We start from the raw sequence: 16602 nt of genomic DNA, 5'->3' as shown, positions 1-16602 counted from the left end.
GCGGTGTGAACGTCCTTATTTATATTCATTTACTCTTTTTCTTGTTTGTTTTGCTTTCATTTCCTTTTGAATAATTTCTTTATTGTAATGTAGATGTTTTTACCTGTACGGTACATTGAATTGTATTATTTTGTATTTCTTAATTGTATGTACATGAAATGTGTTTTTATTATACAAGGACGTTTTGAAAAACAGCTTTTGGCTGATGTACTTGTACCATGTGGAAATAAAAGAAATGTTATGATATTACATAACGTATTACATAGTAATTACATATTACATTACATAGTAATTACATTACGTTATTACGTTACCAAACTGAAATGTCATTACTGTTTAACTCTCTCTTCATTTTAAGGCACAACAGTTAGTAATAGCAAAGCACACAAGTAATGATATTAAATAAAACCGTCATAACATGGACCATTCCTTATATTTGTTCACACACTTCACTGATGCAGAATTTTAAAAGCATCCATTGAATTCAGTTCACAAATTTCTGAAGCTATTTCAAGAAAGCTTTGATATTAGAATTTCATGATATGTTTCTCGAAATTATTTAACATTGCACTTCACAATCCTCTACACTAGAAGTCTGGAAGCAAATAGGGAATGACAATTGATAAGCAATGACTCTTTTATGGTCATTACACATGAGATTAAGAACAGGAAGCACAATACACGGTGTTCTTTGTGATATTCAGTTGGTTTCCTCAGTAGGTATGGTTAGTATTAGTTGTCCTGAGTCCTAAGAATGTGAATATTTCTTTTGGCAAGATGTCATGGGAACATAAAGAACATTGTCAATCATTCTGTCTGTGTTTATCAAGTCGGTGTTGCCATGGACCCTACTACGAATAGTATTGCCCTGTGAATTTGTGCTGATTGGACCTTGGTTATCTTCCCCAAGGCTCCTTGTTAGTTCATCTTTTTCGAGAGTATGGTAGAAAGGGGTCATATCTTTGTCGATCTCTTTTTTTTCTTGTTCACGTTTCTTGGGTATGTGGCGTAATCCTTTTGAATCTACTGAGCAAGCTCCGGGAAAATTATTGTTTTCTTTGTCGATATTACTGTTTCTCTGTTTCAAAAGAAAATGTTTTTGACCTCGTGAGGATTTTCTAGGAGGCAGAGTTGGCCCTTCGTTGCAGTTAGCAGATGATGGTCTATGTGGCAAAGGGCGGAATTCCATAGATATTCCTCCAGAAAGCACTGCCTTTGACTGTTTCTGTTCATCAGATTTACCTTGATAATCATGATCAGTTACAACGACAGCAGACGGTACTTGATAGGCCTCTTCATAACTCGTTGCTCTACCACTACCTATTTCCATTGAGCTAGATATACAGTGGTATGAATTGACATTTTCCAGCATTATGTTTGACTGTACATCATCAGTTGTACCTTCGTATGCGTGATTATAAATCTCCACAGAATTCGGTTCTTGGTAAGCGGCTTCCAACCTTACAGTATCATCTGACCTAGGGTTATCAGAGCTAGATGCGTAGTAATGCGGATTTGGGGCACTGGGGCAGGACACATAATGATTACAGCTTCTTGGATCGTTCTCATGAGGCAGACGAAACATGTGACTTGACGTATTATGTTGTGGAAAAGGTGGACCTTGTGTTTGTAAGGGTTGTTCAGGTGTATTCGCAGGTACTGCAAATGGTATCACAACTCTTGGTGTTGTTGAGTGGTTTGTGCTGGGATTGGGTGGACTGTTGCTACTTCGTGCTGCGTTGCTCCTGTTTGAATCATCTGTGTTTCTTGCTGAGACTGAAGGGGCTCCTGTTCCTGGATGGGTTGTGAGAGTTGAGTGTGTGGTGTCTGTGTGTCCCTTGCTCTGCTGGAATCTCCATATCCTGTATTGAAATAATTGTTGAAAAATAAGTTTTTCGAATGTTTTACCATCATTGTAGTCTTGTCTCTTCTAATATTTTTTATTGGAAACTGAGCATACTAATAAGGAACTCGCTGAATCTTTACATATTATGACGTAAACATCTTTAATACAGGTATGTGAACGAGTTCGGCAGGCGTTCAGGTAGCAAAACATAGTATCATTCCATGGTAATGAAACAAATCAAAATGTAGACAAGAATAAGGCTCACCAATATAAAAGGCTATATCACTAGTTTCATGCGACATGCTGTGTACTGAGCCTTGGTTAATGATAATACATATGCACACACTATTGTAAGAAGCTCTTACCCAGACAACTATAAGGTCAGGTCTTGTGAGAATAATTTTCAGGAGGAGATGAAACATGACTATTTTGTTACTATGATGCACTAACCACATTTCTTTTACTTGAAGTAAACAGCTAATTTCATTAGGAATAGTGCGTTAGTATGAAGTCAGCATACCTTGTCGCCCAAAGGAAGGGGGGGGGGGAGGCAATTGGCCCATCTCCTTTTTTGGAACCGGTGCCCCCTTAAAATTCAAAAGATATGGAAAAATGTATTGTGATTTGTAAATAGTGCGCCCTTCCCCCATTTTTGTGCCCTCCAGTTCCCCTAATTTAAACATGGCGAGCATTGGCCGCCACAGGTGGTATCATAGAGAACCGAGGAAGGGGGGGGGGAGAGCGGGGGAGGAAGGGAGACAGATAATGTATATTGGAAGAACGAAAAGAAATTCTAAAACTTTGTTGAAGCTTAGTTATTTTTTTCTTGAATAAATACAATACAATGCTAACCCTTTATACTACGCTTTTGACGGCATTGACACCAGCGATAACACGATATGAAATTTAACAGGCAGAATGTGAAAGAGACGACAGATAGAAAACAGGGAAGATGCGTGTTTAAAGGTTGTGTATGAAGGAGCCGAGGAGTCAGAATATTTTAAGGAGAGTTATGTTGTAAAGGTTTTTTTTAAATTTTATTTTTTCTGATAATTCTCCATTCTAAATACAGTTAGAGAAATATAGTTAACAGCTTTTTGTTTTTAATGAAAGATTGAGCAAGATAAAAAGTGTATTTATGCCGTCTTTGAATACTGCTTTCACGATGAATGCAAGAAATAAAGGGCCCCAAATTAGTAATAATAGTTTGTTAAATGTTACCATTGCATTTATTAGAAGAGATCGGTAATATTTTGTGATCAGATAATTCATCCAATATTATTTGAGGGGATTTAAAAAAATCTGTAGTGTCCAAAATTATTTCGACTCCCTAAAAAGGAAACGTACTAAGCCCCCCAAATTAACTCATTTTGAAAATTAGGCCCTGTTTTTCACTATGGGGAATAGCATTCTAATCATTTCTCTTTAGGCTACTTTCTGGTTGCTGTTCAAACATGTGCATTTGATTTTGAATAAATCAACATTCTGTGTGATTTGGAAAACGATGAAACGTTTTAATTTGGCCATGTGACATATCGTGATTATGATATAAATGCACACTTTCCTACTCAGATTTCATTCATGAAAATTAAATATGTAGATTGTGTGAATTCAAATGATCAATTGCAATAAATTCAAAATCATTTGGTGAGCGTTAATTTTTGTTCTTTTTCTCCTAAATTAAGGTACTTTGTTGTCCATAAAAATATCAAAATATAGTTTTTGCATCAACAAAATTCATGTCATATCGCACAATATATTTTTTTAAATACGACAAATACAATAACATATGCTTCTTACAATACCAGTTACAATTCCTCAGCCCGCTATCACCCGTCGAAAACCAGAGAACAATAGATTCAGAGGACTGAAACCATTGTTCTCCGGCTACAACAGGCACCAGCCAACAACGAACCAAAGAACCTTGACTGCACTGGTAGTGTATTCACTTGAAGTAGTATTTCCAAGTCACGGCACAACTAACACACTCAGGACAAAATGAGGATTTGTAATGGTCAGTGTGGAACCAAGATCTTTGAATTGCCAGGCAAATCCAAAATGAATTTGATATCCAATAAGAATTTAATAACAAAGGAATGGAGATAAAGAGAGAGAGAGACAGAGAGGGGGGGGGGTCCTAGAAATAAATGCCATTGTCCCAATTGCCTAGAACCTTTGTGACGCAACTGAAATAAAATCGGCAGTATTTTTAGTTATCCTATTGCTTTGTTCTTTGTTGAATATTACAGGGGCTTTGGGACAATTTACACTTCAGATGACAAATTGTAATTTACATTCTTTGTACACATTTATTACAAAGGGTGGGGTTGCTCCTTCCGTTCCAGGGCCCCTGTGTTAGCCATTCGTATTTCAAGATCTACATCCAGATACTCATATGCATGTTTCATGCAGCAAAGCATATAAATACACTGCACCCACACAATTGTTATGATTTTTCTCTAGTCAAGGTTATCATACAGATAGCAGGCTGACAAAATGCACTGCAGCATAGGCTACATGTAATATTTCCCATACCTTTCAAATTTGCACTCTTCCGGTCTCACATTTAAAACATGATAAGGACAGTTGTATGGGTATATGTGATAAACAAATATGGAATGTCTGCTTTCGAATAAACATGAAGATACAAAAAGCATAATTGTGTCGGTGTGATATACGATATATTGAACATTACTTTCAGTACTTCGAACATGGAACAAATATTTATTGTTTATTTATTCAACATATTTATACAGGACAAAATAGAACCCCCCCCAAAAAAAAAAAATCAGCAAAACTATCTTATTTTTAAGTAGATGAAAAAGTGCTGATAGACTTAATGAGGGAAACATTGCTGGCATTTCACTGAGTAAAACAAATTTGAAAGTGAGATTCATGGCCTTCTTTCTTAAATGTGGCATGCAAGGTCATCGTTAATAAACGTTTGATGATAATAATGTCCCATCACCAAAGTGAATAGTAATGCAAAAGTGCGACTGCATGAAGTCAATAGATTGTTTTAATAAACTTGAAAAGTTAAAGGACAAGTCCACCCCAACGAAAACTTGATTTGAATAAAAAGAGAAAAATCCAACAAGCATAACGCTGAAAATTTCATCAAAATCGGATAGAAAATGAGAGAGTTATAACATTTTAAAGTTTCGCTTCATTTAAAAAACAGTTAGATGCACATCTCGGTTGGTATGCAAACGAGGGAACTGATGACATCACTCACTATTGCTTTTGCATTTTATTATATGAAATACAAAATATTCTAATTTTCTCCCCATTGTCCTGTGGAACAAAGTTTTATTTCTCCCTGAACACGTGGAACTATCATTGTTTAACATTTTATGGTTCACTCAAGCTTGTCCTTATTGTCAAATCCGTAAAAATTGAAATATTGTATAAGTCAAACAATAAAAAACAAAAGAAATAGTGAGTGAGTGACATCATTGACTCTCTCATTTGCATGTAACCGACTCGTTCATTTAACTATTTCGTGAAAAATGAGCTAAACTTTAAAATGTCATAACTTTCTTATTTTACATCCGATTTTGATGAAATTTCCATGCTTGTCTGTTTTTTCTCTTTTGGTTCAAATCAACATTTTTCTGAGGTGAACTTGACCTTTAAAGTTAATGCCGAATGGTCTATATCTAGTTTATGTGTGGTAATTAGGGCCAAAGTCAATGACATTTCGAAATAGTAAACCAAGGACCAATATAATTCATTTCTGTTATTTTCCAATCATTTTCTTAAGTCATCAATAATTTTGTTATTTGGTTTCTTGATTGTTTTCAAATCTCATTGTATTTTGGACTCCTAACTACTGTGACCATGATGACCGCCCATGTGTTCAGGAAGGATTGCTTAAAATGAAAATAAAATTCAAGGAGAGAGTCAATCTTACTGGAAAGAGTAAAATAAGTATGATCAGAGGAGCAATTTGATATAAGTTTCATTTAAATAGGGTATCAAATAAGAGAGTTTAAAAAGTCTTGGAACACTTTCTATAGGGATTATCAAACTGTCAGTCATAGATTCCATTTTTCTCCATGGTGTGACAACTGATCTTTTACCAGTTATTTTGCTATTTCTTCCGCCACAATCGTCAACATCATATTCCGTACAGTTGTCAACCACACCTCAAATGGCTGGTTTTTGGACAACTCTCCATTTTTGTACACAGATTTTCCAAATATATTCTACAAAATTCTGATTATCACATTCCGTCAATGGCTTTATATTGAATAAGTTATTTTTTCCATGACATGTAGTGTGCTCAGGAGGCAAGAAGCGATTTGAAAGATAATGGGGAATATCTTACAACGTGCGTACAAACAAATGCAGAGTTCTCCACAAAGTCTGCCATTCGAAGCATGTTAACAAAGTTGAGGGTCCCCATGAAAAGTATCACCTAAGTTTTAAAAATTATTTTATAACTAAACTAGTACTAAACCTAAAGAAAAGAACTTAAACTACTTTTATATTGACCCTCTCATTTTACTCTTTCTTTGACATTGATTCTTTCCTTCCATGCAGCCGCTTACTTTGGCTCTCAGCATATATTGTGCGATAAATAATCCAGAAGCTAGCGGTACGTTTGGAATAAATACAAAGAGAAAGTACATTTGAATAAAAAAGAATAATTCCCTCAGATGTTTATAAAATGATTGTAAAAACATTTAAAAAATACAGTCTATTTCCCTTGATTTTTTTCATACATAATTAGGAATCCTGTAAATAAGGATGAAATTATGAATTATCATCGTGCCTTTGTGCAGTAATTTATTGGAGAAAGGATATGTATGATCATGTATCTTGTATTTAAGGCACAACGTCTGGATGTTTTCTTTCAACTTTACCCAAAGTGTCCACTGTCATTCTGTCAATAATCATGAATCAAACGAGCTTTATTCTGAAACTTTTATCAAAATCAGATGTATAAGTATCTAAAATTTGGAAAAGGGTAAAATTGAGCTAAGTTTGTCAAATGATTAATAAAAAACAATCTAATTACAGTACATTCTATTTAGGGAACCGAATATGTCCCACGTCCGTTTTTTTTTTTTTGTTTACATGAGGGCAATTCCATAAAATAACCTTTGTTACGCCCAACCTCCATTTTGCTCAAGTCTTGCTACTTCTTATACTGACCAAGTCACGGTCATTTGAGAGCATTACAGACTGTCAAAAGAACCAGAAATCAGAGACAGAAAATTTCATGAAGGTCCCACATATAGGGGGTCGGACGTACATATTTTATGGAATTACCTATGAAAATTCAATAAAATGTAAAGTTTTTCCTGTAATGTTCAAACATACTTTTTTTACTGGTCCATGCATGTGTGTAATCGCAATTACTGTAACGATCAACAAAGAGCTTATTCTACCAAACCTTTAAAAATGGATAATGCATATAAATATTTTTTGGTTGAAAAATGAAGAAAAAGTACAATTTTTGTTATAACGTCGTGCAAGTAATTCATCTTTGAAAGATCACCGAGCGTTGTACCACGGCATGAGAGTAAAGCCAGACTGACACTTGCACGACTTTTGCAAGTCGTGCCATTTTGGGGCACGAACTGGGAGGCTCCCGCACTGTTTTACTAATTGTTCACGCATAGTTGACGACAAGTTCACGACGATTTCACGAATAGTTCACGAATGCGTGCCCGTCAGTGTCCACATTGACACGAACTGGCACGACGAGTTCACGCATAATTTGCGCATAGTTTACGCACTTCCCGCATTGGCACGATGAGTTTGCGCAATTCGGACGGTGTTGTGCTGAGCTATTCGTGAACACGACGTGAGCTCTTCGTGAACCATTCGTGACAGTCGTGGCATGGCGCGCACTGCCACGCACTGGCACGCATCCTCCCGCATCGTCCCGACGAGTTCACGAACAGTTTGCGCATAGTTCACGACCCGGTCGCTAAATTTTGTCGTGACCAAAATTTTGAACATTTCAAAATTCTCGTCCCGACATGGCACGCAGTCACGACATGTCAAGACGTATTTACGTACACTTCACGCCAGTTCACGACTAGTTTGCGCACTGGCACGACTTGAGTCGTGCCAATGCGTGACACAAAATCTTGCAAGTGTCAGGCTGGCATCAGTTATGAGTTTGTAATAATACATACCAACAGCACAACAATAATAATGATACCAAGACCACTGCAATGATTGTGGCATAGATTTGTTGACCTCGTCCACCTTCTGAAACATCTGCACAGGTAATAATGAATATAATATATAAAGCCTCATCGGAAGCGAACAGAAAATATTATACACCTAAGGAAGTTTGATAAGCTACAAATTACGGGAAGGGTCCACGAGACTGAGGATTTTCTCACCATGACGATTTTTCTCATATTGTATTTTTATTTAAACATGCTCCTATTAAGAGAAAAAGAATAAGACACAAAAAGTCTCCTTGGATGACGAGTGATATCTTAGAGTTAATGCGTAAAAGGGACAAAGCAAAAGAAAGGGCAAAGATATCTAAAAATATAAGTGACTGGAATGAATATAAGAAAATTCGCAATAGTGTAACATCTGCCCAAAGATCAGCCAAGCGAAAATACGTAACGGAATATCAAAAGGAATGTAGGCAACTCGGCCATGATGTGGAAGGTTTTACGTGATATATTGCCAGGTAGAAATAAGAATACAGGAATACGAAAAATTGTTTATAAAAATGAAGAATACTCAAAGAGCAAAGATATTGCAAATGTACTTAATGCCCATTTTTCTTCTTTAGCTATGAATAAGAAGCAACCAATTCAGCAATATGGAGCCAGAGGAAATCCGGTTCAGTTTATGACTCATGTAAACTCCTTCTTTTCATTTGCTCAGATTACTGGAGAACAAATTAGAAAATGTCTTTTAGAGATACCACGTAACAAAGCGACCGGTCTCGATACAATTCCTTCAAGTATTCTGAAAGACTCATCTCCCTGTATTGTTAACACACTGGCACATATCATTAATTCATCACTGAAAGAAGGGTATGTTCCACTCGAATGGAAAAGGGCAAGAATTACTCCATTATTTAAGGGTGGTGATGCTTCGAATCCATTTAATTACAGACCAATATCTGTATTACCAGTACTTTCCAAAGTCTTAGAAAAGATAGTCTTTAAACAAATATATAAATATCTAAATGAAAATGACATACTTATTCCAAACCAATTTGGTTTCCGTCCAAACTTTTCAACAAGCCTTGCTCTGTTAAATCTGACTGAAAACATTACTAAATCACTTGATAAAGGCGAGTCAGTTGCCCTTGTTGCATTAGACCTGGAAAAGGCATTTGATATGATTAGCCACGAGATATTGCTTAAAAAGTTAAAATGTTATGGATTCAATGAAAATTGTTTACGATGGATTCAAAATTATTTTCAATTTAGAACCCAGAAAACCGTCGTAAATGGAAATGAATCTACTGAAGAAACTGTACAATGTGGAATTGCTCAAGGGAGTATTCTTGGGCCTTTGTTTTTCATACTATACATGAACGATCTCCCCAAAGTAATAAAATATTGTAAAATATCACTTTATGCAGACGATACCTGTCTGTATGTGTCATCTAAAGATCCTACTCGAATGCAAGATATGGTAAACGAAGACCTGGCCTCTATTCAAGATTGGTTGATACACAATGAGCTTTTGTTGAATGTTAATAAGTGTAAGCTGGTCATTATAGGCTCAAAGCGTAAGGCCAATTTATTTGCCAATGTCAATGTACGAATTAATGACCAAGTTCTGGAAAGAGTAGAAAACTGCAATTGTCTGGGCATCGTTATTGATAAGGAATTAACTTGGCGACCATACATTGACGGTGTCCGATCTAAAGTCCTTCGAAGTTTCTTTATGTTGAGGAGAATCCGACCATATATAGACATACCCACTGCTACTCTTTTGTATAAGACAATGATTCACCCACATTTCGACTATTGTAACACCGTGTGGATGAAACCTGATTCAACTTCTCTGAAACGGCTTCAAATCCTCCAAAACAGAGCGTTGAGGATAATTCTACAGGTTGATTGTCGCTACAGTAGAACACTTCTTTATCAGACTGTTTCTGTTGACTGCTTAAATGTAAAGATAAAGAAAGACCTCGTCGCTTTGCTATTCAAACTATTAAATAATCTGCTTCCCAATGTGCTAGACTCAAAACTTACAATTAAGGATACGCACCATTCACTTAGAAATATCGAACAGTATATTCATCTTCCAAAACCCCACACCAATTATTTGAAAAATAGCTCTTTATATCTTGCCAGTCATTTATTCAATAACCTCCCCCAATCCGTAAGAACACAAACAAATCTACCGGCTTTTAAAAAATGCATCCAAAATATCTTTCCTAGTTTTCCGTAATTTGTTGCTGACTGAGATCTATGACCATTGTATTTTCATTTCTTTCATGTATATTGGATTGTACTCTTGTTTCTGTTTTAAATGTGTATATATTTTATATATTTTTTGTTGCTTTTTTAGTTCTTATTTTCTTATCTCAAATCTTTATTTTTATCATGTACAATGTAACTTATGTCTGTTTAAATGTTTGTATTTTATTATTTTGTTTCATGATTTATAATTTATTGTTATATGTTTTTCAACTTTTTATGTACGGACTTGCTGAAAAACAGCCTTGCGGCTGAAAGCAGGTTTTTTTTATCCCGTATTTAAATAAATAAAACATACATACATACATTTATCAAGATGTTTGTCTATGTCAGTCATTATTTAAGTTATACCAAATGAGAGGGGGAATTCTAGACTAGCTTTACAATTATGATCAGCCGTTTTGGGGATAAAGTTATGATAAATCATTGATGAATTATAGTTTCAATTTTCTTGACATATATACACCTGTACACGAAAGGTTGTTACAAACATTTACCAATTTCCCCAATGAATTTTGCAATTTCGATACCATTTTTTTTACTGTTTTCCATCCAGGACATCAAAACAAGTCCTTTTACGCATTATTCTATACACGATCATGGTGTCTTAAAGGCATCTTACTTTTGCGTCAAAGATCAATGATCATTTTATAACTTTGTTTTTATTAATGAAATATCATAGAACTGGTATCCACCATTAGCATATTATCAATTACATAACAATGTAGAGTAATAGTAATACGTCGAAAAATACGTCCCATTGAGGTTTCCATGTGACTTTGCATATTTTCATTAAAAAAAATCCGTCCTCACAATGACCATCGCTAAGTGGGGGAAATGTTTAGGTATGAATTAAGTCGATCCGGCAACTAGTATATTAGTCCCAAATTCCAAGTCAGTTCCTTTATTAGCGAGGAAATCCCTTCACTATTATTGTTTAACAAGCCAACTGATATTTTTTTCTTCCTCAAACTGGAGAGTGAAGCTTAAAATGGATAAACGAGTAAGAGTACATACTTGAATCTCCATCAGGCAATGCAGTGGAACCTGTAGCTTTAAAGAAATATTACGATATTTTCACATTGTTTGGGGTAAATGTGCATTTTGTAGAATAATAACCTTTTTAATATTGTTACATTTAAGTTTGCTTTAAATTATTGGAAATGCAATGGTTGATATTATGATCCTTTCAGATGAAATCAAATAACGCTGGCAGGAATTACTGAGGTATTTCGTAGTTCAGGAGAGGAAACAATTTACAAGAATTACATGAAATGGATTCTATTGAAGAAACGAAATCCAATGGAATGAAAAGGTAGAACAAAATATCCTTTTCCAAATGAAATAGTTTTACATTCATATTAAGTTGTATTGTTTTCCGAATCACTTTACTTTTGAATTCAAGTATCTGAAAGGGCCCCTCCCCAAAAATTTATTATTATTTTTTAAAAATCAAAGTCAGCACTGATACTATATCAAATTGCGTAATAAGGCAATACTGGCAGAGGCGTTCCTTTTTTTCTTTTTGGATATATCGACAAGGCAATTCTAAATAAAAAAAATAAACTGCCCTTGGAGGAAAACGCCTCGAAAATATCGAGTATGTTGTCGTCACTCACCTCTTAATTCACACTCTGGAATCGAATCATTCCATATTGGATAGTATGGCGTTACTCCTGGTACACACTGGATGGTACCATTGCCTTTCAGAGTGTATCCATCCATACAGGTAAGATGAACGATTGAACCAAACCACGTGATGTTAGAATCCCACGATCCACCAATCATGTCGTTCAGCTCTTCACAGAAACCTACAGAGGCTATAAAGAAAATGCAAGATAGAGAGTGATGATTATACTTAATTTCTCGAATATTTCAGTGAAAATCTTTTCATGAATATTGTTTTCCGAGCATGCACACGATTTTTTTTTCGTTGGGGACCTCGAAGGGATGAATTCAACTCTATGTCGGCGCTTTATGAAGCTGAACATCGCATTTAATATTTGGAAACAAGGAATTCAGGATATACGTTAAATGAAATGTAGTTTTACGATATGAAGATGATTCATTAAAAACACTATATATGTATTATGCAGAGGCCGCGGAACGGTTTTCAAAGTGGGAGGGGGGGGGGGGGCTGACCATGCAAAAAATCACAATCATATGGTCATTTTGACGTTTTTGTACACGGTTTTAGAAAAAATGGGGCTACAGCACCCTCCCAGTCCCCCTCCCCGCTTCCGCGGCCCGTTAAGTCTCATTAAATCTGGACTAAAGTAAGTTACGTTAACCTACACTTTGTGTTCTTGTAAATATTTCATACATTTTCCAAGAAAACCGCTTAATTCTTAAAAATGATTCTCATAATCCCATAACCTATACTTCCACTTAGATATTTTCACGCTTGACATAAAACAATATATCTTATGACCACAGGGACATTGCCAAACAGGGGGTGGCGGCAGGATAGAGGGTGGTCGCGGGGGGGGTTGGTGGCGAGACGACCCAAAGGTGACGTCATCTTTTCTAATGACTTCTAAAGTGGTATGTTAATATGCACATCCCAGACCTCTCTTCTTGATACGTTTCCTTTTTCTTTCTTTCCCATTTTTCATTTAAAAATGCATGAGGACTGTTTCCTTCTTGATTCCTGTAACCCCCACCACGTAGTCAAGCAATACCAAAATAATTACGTATTCTCATTTGTATCAAGAGTAGGAGGATTGAATGAAAATTACATTTATGTAAGTTCTGAAAAAAACATGTGCAGCATGATATTGTGTAATGTATGGAAACACATACCATCATAAATTGAAAATTCTGCTGAGGGTATTGAATGGTTATCGCACGTGGACAAGTCGTCAAAATTGACCTCAGCAGATGAGGAACAGAAACATTCATTTTCATTCATAAGAGCGAGAGTTTGAATTTCATGTGATTTACACAAGTATATACATTGTGACGCCGTTGAAAACGCATATTTTGAACTGTTCTGTAACTGTTGAGTTTGAAGCTCATAGCATCCTCTGTACCCGGGCTCTACAGTAACACAAGAAAAATAATGCATTAAAACACTTATCACTTGATAACTTACGAATCCAAATGAGGGGATAGATTAACATAACGATGGTCATCAGTAGGGGGAAGGCGGGGTAAGTTGTGACACTTTTTGCATTTTGCATGTTAGAATTGATATGACTAATAATATTGTATTAAGTACCTTGCCTTTAAATTTGTTTCTTGAGAAATACTTTTCACCTATATATTACTTTCAACCCCACACTGAAAGTCATTGTGACCTTTGAAAAAGACGGTGTCAAATGCTCAACTTGCCCATCTTTGCGGTAAGTTGTGCCACCTTCTGTGGTAGGTACGTTGAGCCCCAAAACATATATGTACGAAATGTATGCGGGAAGAACCAGCATGTCAATCTTTTATTTTAAGTCTTTTCACTTGCTAATTCTCTATAAATACTAGCATCCTCTAAACGTAAAAGAACTGTTATGTTAATTTGATCCTTTCTGCCTGCATATCAATTTACCAACCTTTTTTAAGGTTTTTTTTTTGTCATACAACCATGGCTCAACTTGCCCCATGTTGGCTGGCTCAAATTACCCCACTCCGACCGTAATGCGTTATTTTCACATCCACACATTTCTCATCATGTAAAAGACTATGAAAAGAATTAAAATCCATACATGGACTAACAATATCTTTATTATTTCTTCATTATATTGAAAGACGTGTGTGGGTAAAAAGCACTGATCTATTTCACACCTTTTTTTATACTTTTTTGGCTGAAATTTGTATTTTCCCTCTAAAATGTACTCTTTATTTCAAAGTTGAAAACAATGTGGCGGGATTAAGGGTTAAGTAAAGGGTCATCCATGCATGACACCAAAACAATGCCTGACTCATTCATTTTTGGCCTGGGGATGGTGGCTCAAGTTGCCCCTATGCTCAACTTACCCCCCTTCCCCTATACATGTTTATTGATTGATCGAGTAATTAAATCTTATCTGCAAAAGCATGGTCTTCAAACCGAACCGAGGACGCCCTTGGTTTACCATGTGTCCTCATCATGCTCATTTGTGCGCCAGAGCGGTAAATGCATCCATACACACCCACCCACGTACACATATATATATAATCTTCACACATACAGATATAATCTTATCTCATTCTTTTTCTGTCATGGAACTATTTAACTGTTTCTTGACAGCCCAGGCCCAAAACAACATTACGTTTACAATGAACAATATTTTACCCTTGTGAAATATATGACACTAATTATATTCAGTATTTTAAAACAGATGAATATGACATGTATGAGGTAACTGTAAACCCGCCCCTTACAAAAAAAAATAATGTAAATATTAAAACACACACACACACACACACACACACACACATGCAACTCCCAAACTGCTATCTTAGATTAAGATGATAACAAGATAAAACGTCTTACCATGACATATTATTTTCACAACCTGGTTAGATTGGCAACTTGAATTCCCGGCCGTGCAATCCACCAAACGATACGTATCTGTGCAATAAAGTTATCAAAGAAAACCCTTTATATTTTACTACCAACAGCATTGAGTGTTATTATATTGCTAAAACAGAGGAGAAAGGGGTACGGTACGGGTACTTACCATCTCCGCAACTTGGAGCTCTCGTACAGTTTTGTGTATTCACATTCACAAAGGTGGTATCTTTGACGCCTGGATAGCCAAGCTCTCCACAGATGACTTCTGCCACCCTATCCGTAAAGCTCTCTTTACAGACTCTCATCCATTCACCTGATGATGCCGAAAGTTCGATGAATCCTTCTGACGGTTTAATACCTCCCATTAAACGACCTGAAATATTGTCTCCTGCTTTGAAATAACAAGATCAGAACAGAGCAGTGTAACGGTCATAAAGGGGGAAAGAGTACGAAGATAATATTAACAAAGGATACAAAATAAGCTTAACACTGTATTTACTTGTACTTCCCGTTAACCCGACGATTAAAGAACAAATTAGAACATTTTGTAATCGACTTATTTAACCTCACTTCTCGATTATGGTATGTCAACTGATATTCTCTCCCCGCCATACTTACTTGGTGGCTCATGACAGGCCACTGAAACATTGAAACCTTTCCTTCTACTTAGTGGAGATGAAGCAAACACTATCTGGAGAGTGAGCCCCGTCGCCAGATATGGAGGATATTGCATATTCTCGCCTGTGTACTTTTTTTTAGCAAATCCGTCTATAGCATACATGAAATCATCTGAGTCCAGACTGAAGTAATTGAAAGTGACCAGGATCCTTTTATCACGAGGTGTATCGATGTACCATTTTATGAAGATATTATTTTCGTATCGGGAAGGATATCCGGGAGATGTAATCTGGGGTCTATTTGTGCAATCCAATGTCAGATCTGTGTACGGAATTATTATAAACATTTTAGACAAACACTGAACGAAAAGAGTTCATACTGACACTGCATGGGAATCATAACACATAACATAAGTTATGTTAATATTTTTTTAACTTTACAAGCTCTATAACAGTTGATATGAGAAATTAACTTTCCCTTTAATCAGGGGTTCGTTTAGCATATGATATTTATATCGAACAAAATAGGTAAATGAAAGTCCCCAAAGCAAATGGAGCCCGTTCAAAATTAAGAGTATAAAACAAACGGAAAAAAGCTATTCACTAGAAATATTAATCTTTCACGAGTGTATGTAAAGCCGTCAAAGACGGACGCATCATCCGAAAATAAAATTCGTGAATGCTGCCCCCGAGTCCACATACAACATTGTCCCTAGAAAGTGCAAAGAATCACGGAATTGCTATAAGCTTTGAGATAGATGTATATGTCCTAGTACTTCCGGAAGGTTATAGTTTGATGTATTTTGATAGCATCATGTCAAAACTATTCTAACAAGATACATAAAACTTACTAGTGACCGTTTCCATGGTTGCAGTAGTCGACGTCACAATGTAGGTGATCCAGGTGCAAAATAGATATAGGAAATATGATTTTAACCTTGGTAGGAGTGATAGAGGATGAGAGAGAGAGAGAGTATCATTATACTCATTACTTGATAAAGACACGTGAAGTGAAATGTATTCTTAATATATATATTGTGTTTTTGCTCGGCTTGATTGTAAGCAATGCATTTTTTAAAGAAAGAAATTTGTGTGAAACATCTTTTTAGAACATTGTTATTTACCATGGCTAAAGACTATTTTTGTCAAATCTCACTATGATTACGAAACTACATGGAGGGATTAAGGTTATATTTCACAAGTTATTTTCTCCCTTGAATGTTT

General features: G+C 35.9%; 2 protein-coding genes across 2 annotated transcripts; both read right to left on the bottom strand.

Moving 5' to 3' along the window:
- Positions 1 to 276: 276 nt before the first annotated feature.
- LOC121406499 lies at positions 277 to 4515 on the bottom strand. The gene is made up of 2 exons (XM_041597509.1): positions 4382 to 4515; positions 277 to 1862 (listed from the first exon to the last, which is right to left on the bottom strand). Exons 1-2 carry the CDS (start codon positions 4501 to 4503, stop codon positions 749 to 751), a joined length of 1236 nt encoding a protein of 411 aa, XP_041453443.1. The 5' UTR covers positions 4504 to 4515; the 3' UTR covers positions 277 to 748.
- Positions 4516 to 12247: 7732 nt separating this feature from the next.
- Positions 12248 to 15373, bottom strand: LOC121431529. Its single transcript, XM_041629055.1, has 5 exons — positions 15304 to 15373; positions 14928 to 15152; positions 14741 to 14818; positions 13075 to 13311; positions 12248 to 12255 (listed from the first exon to the last, which is right to left on the bottom strand). Exons 1-5 carry the CDS (start codon positions 15371 to 15373, stop codon positions 12248 to 12250), a joined length of 618 nt encoding a protein of 205 aa, XP_041484989.1.
- Positions 15374 to 16602: the final 1229 nt, after the last annotated feature.

The sequence above is a fragment of the Lytechinus variegatus genome, chromosome 1 (genome assembly GCF_018143015.1).
Source record: "Lytechinus variegatus isolate NC3 chromosome 1, Lvar_3.0, whole genome shotgun sequence".
NCBI lineage: Eukaryota > Metazoa > Echinodermata > Echinoidea > Temnopleuroida > Toxopneustidae > Lytechinus > Lytechinus variegatus.
This window is presented reverse-complemented; position numbering and strand designations above follow the sequence as displayed.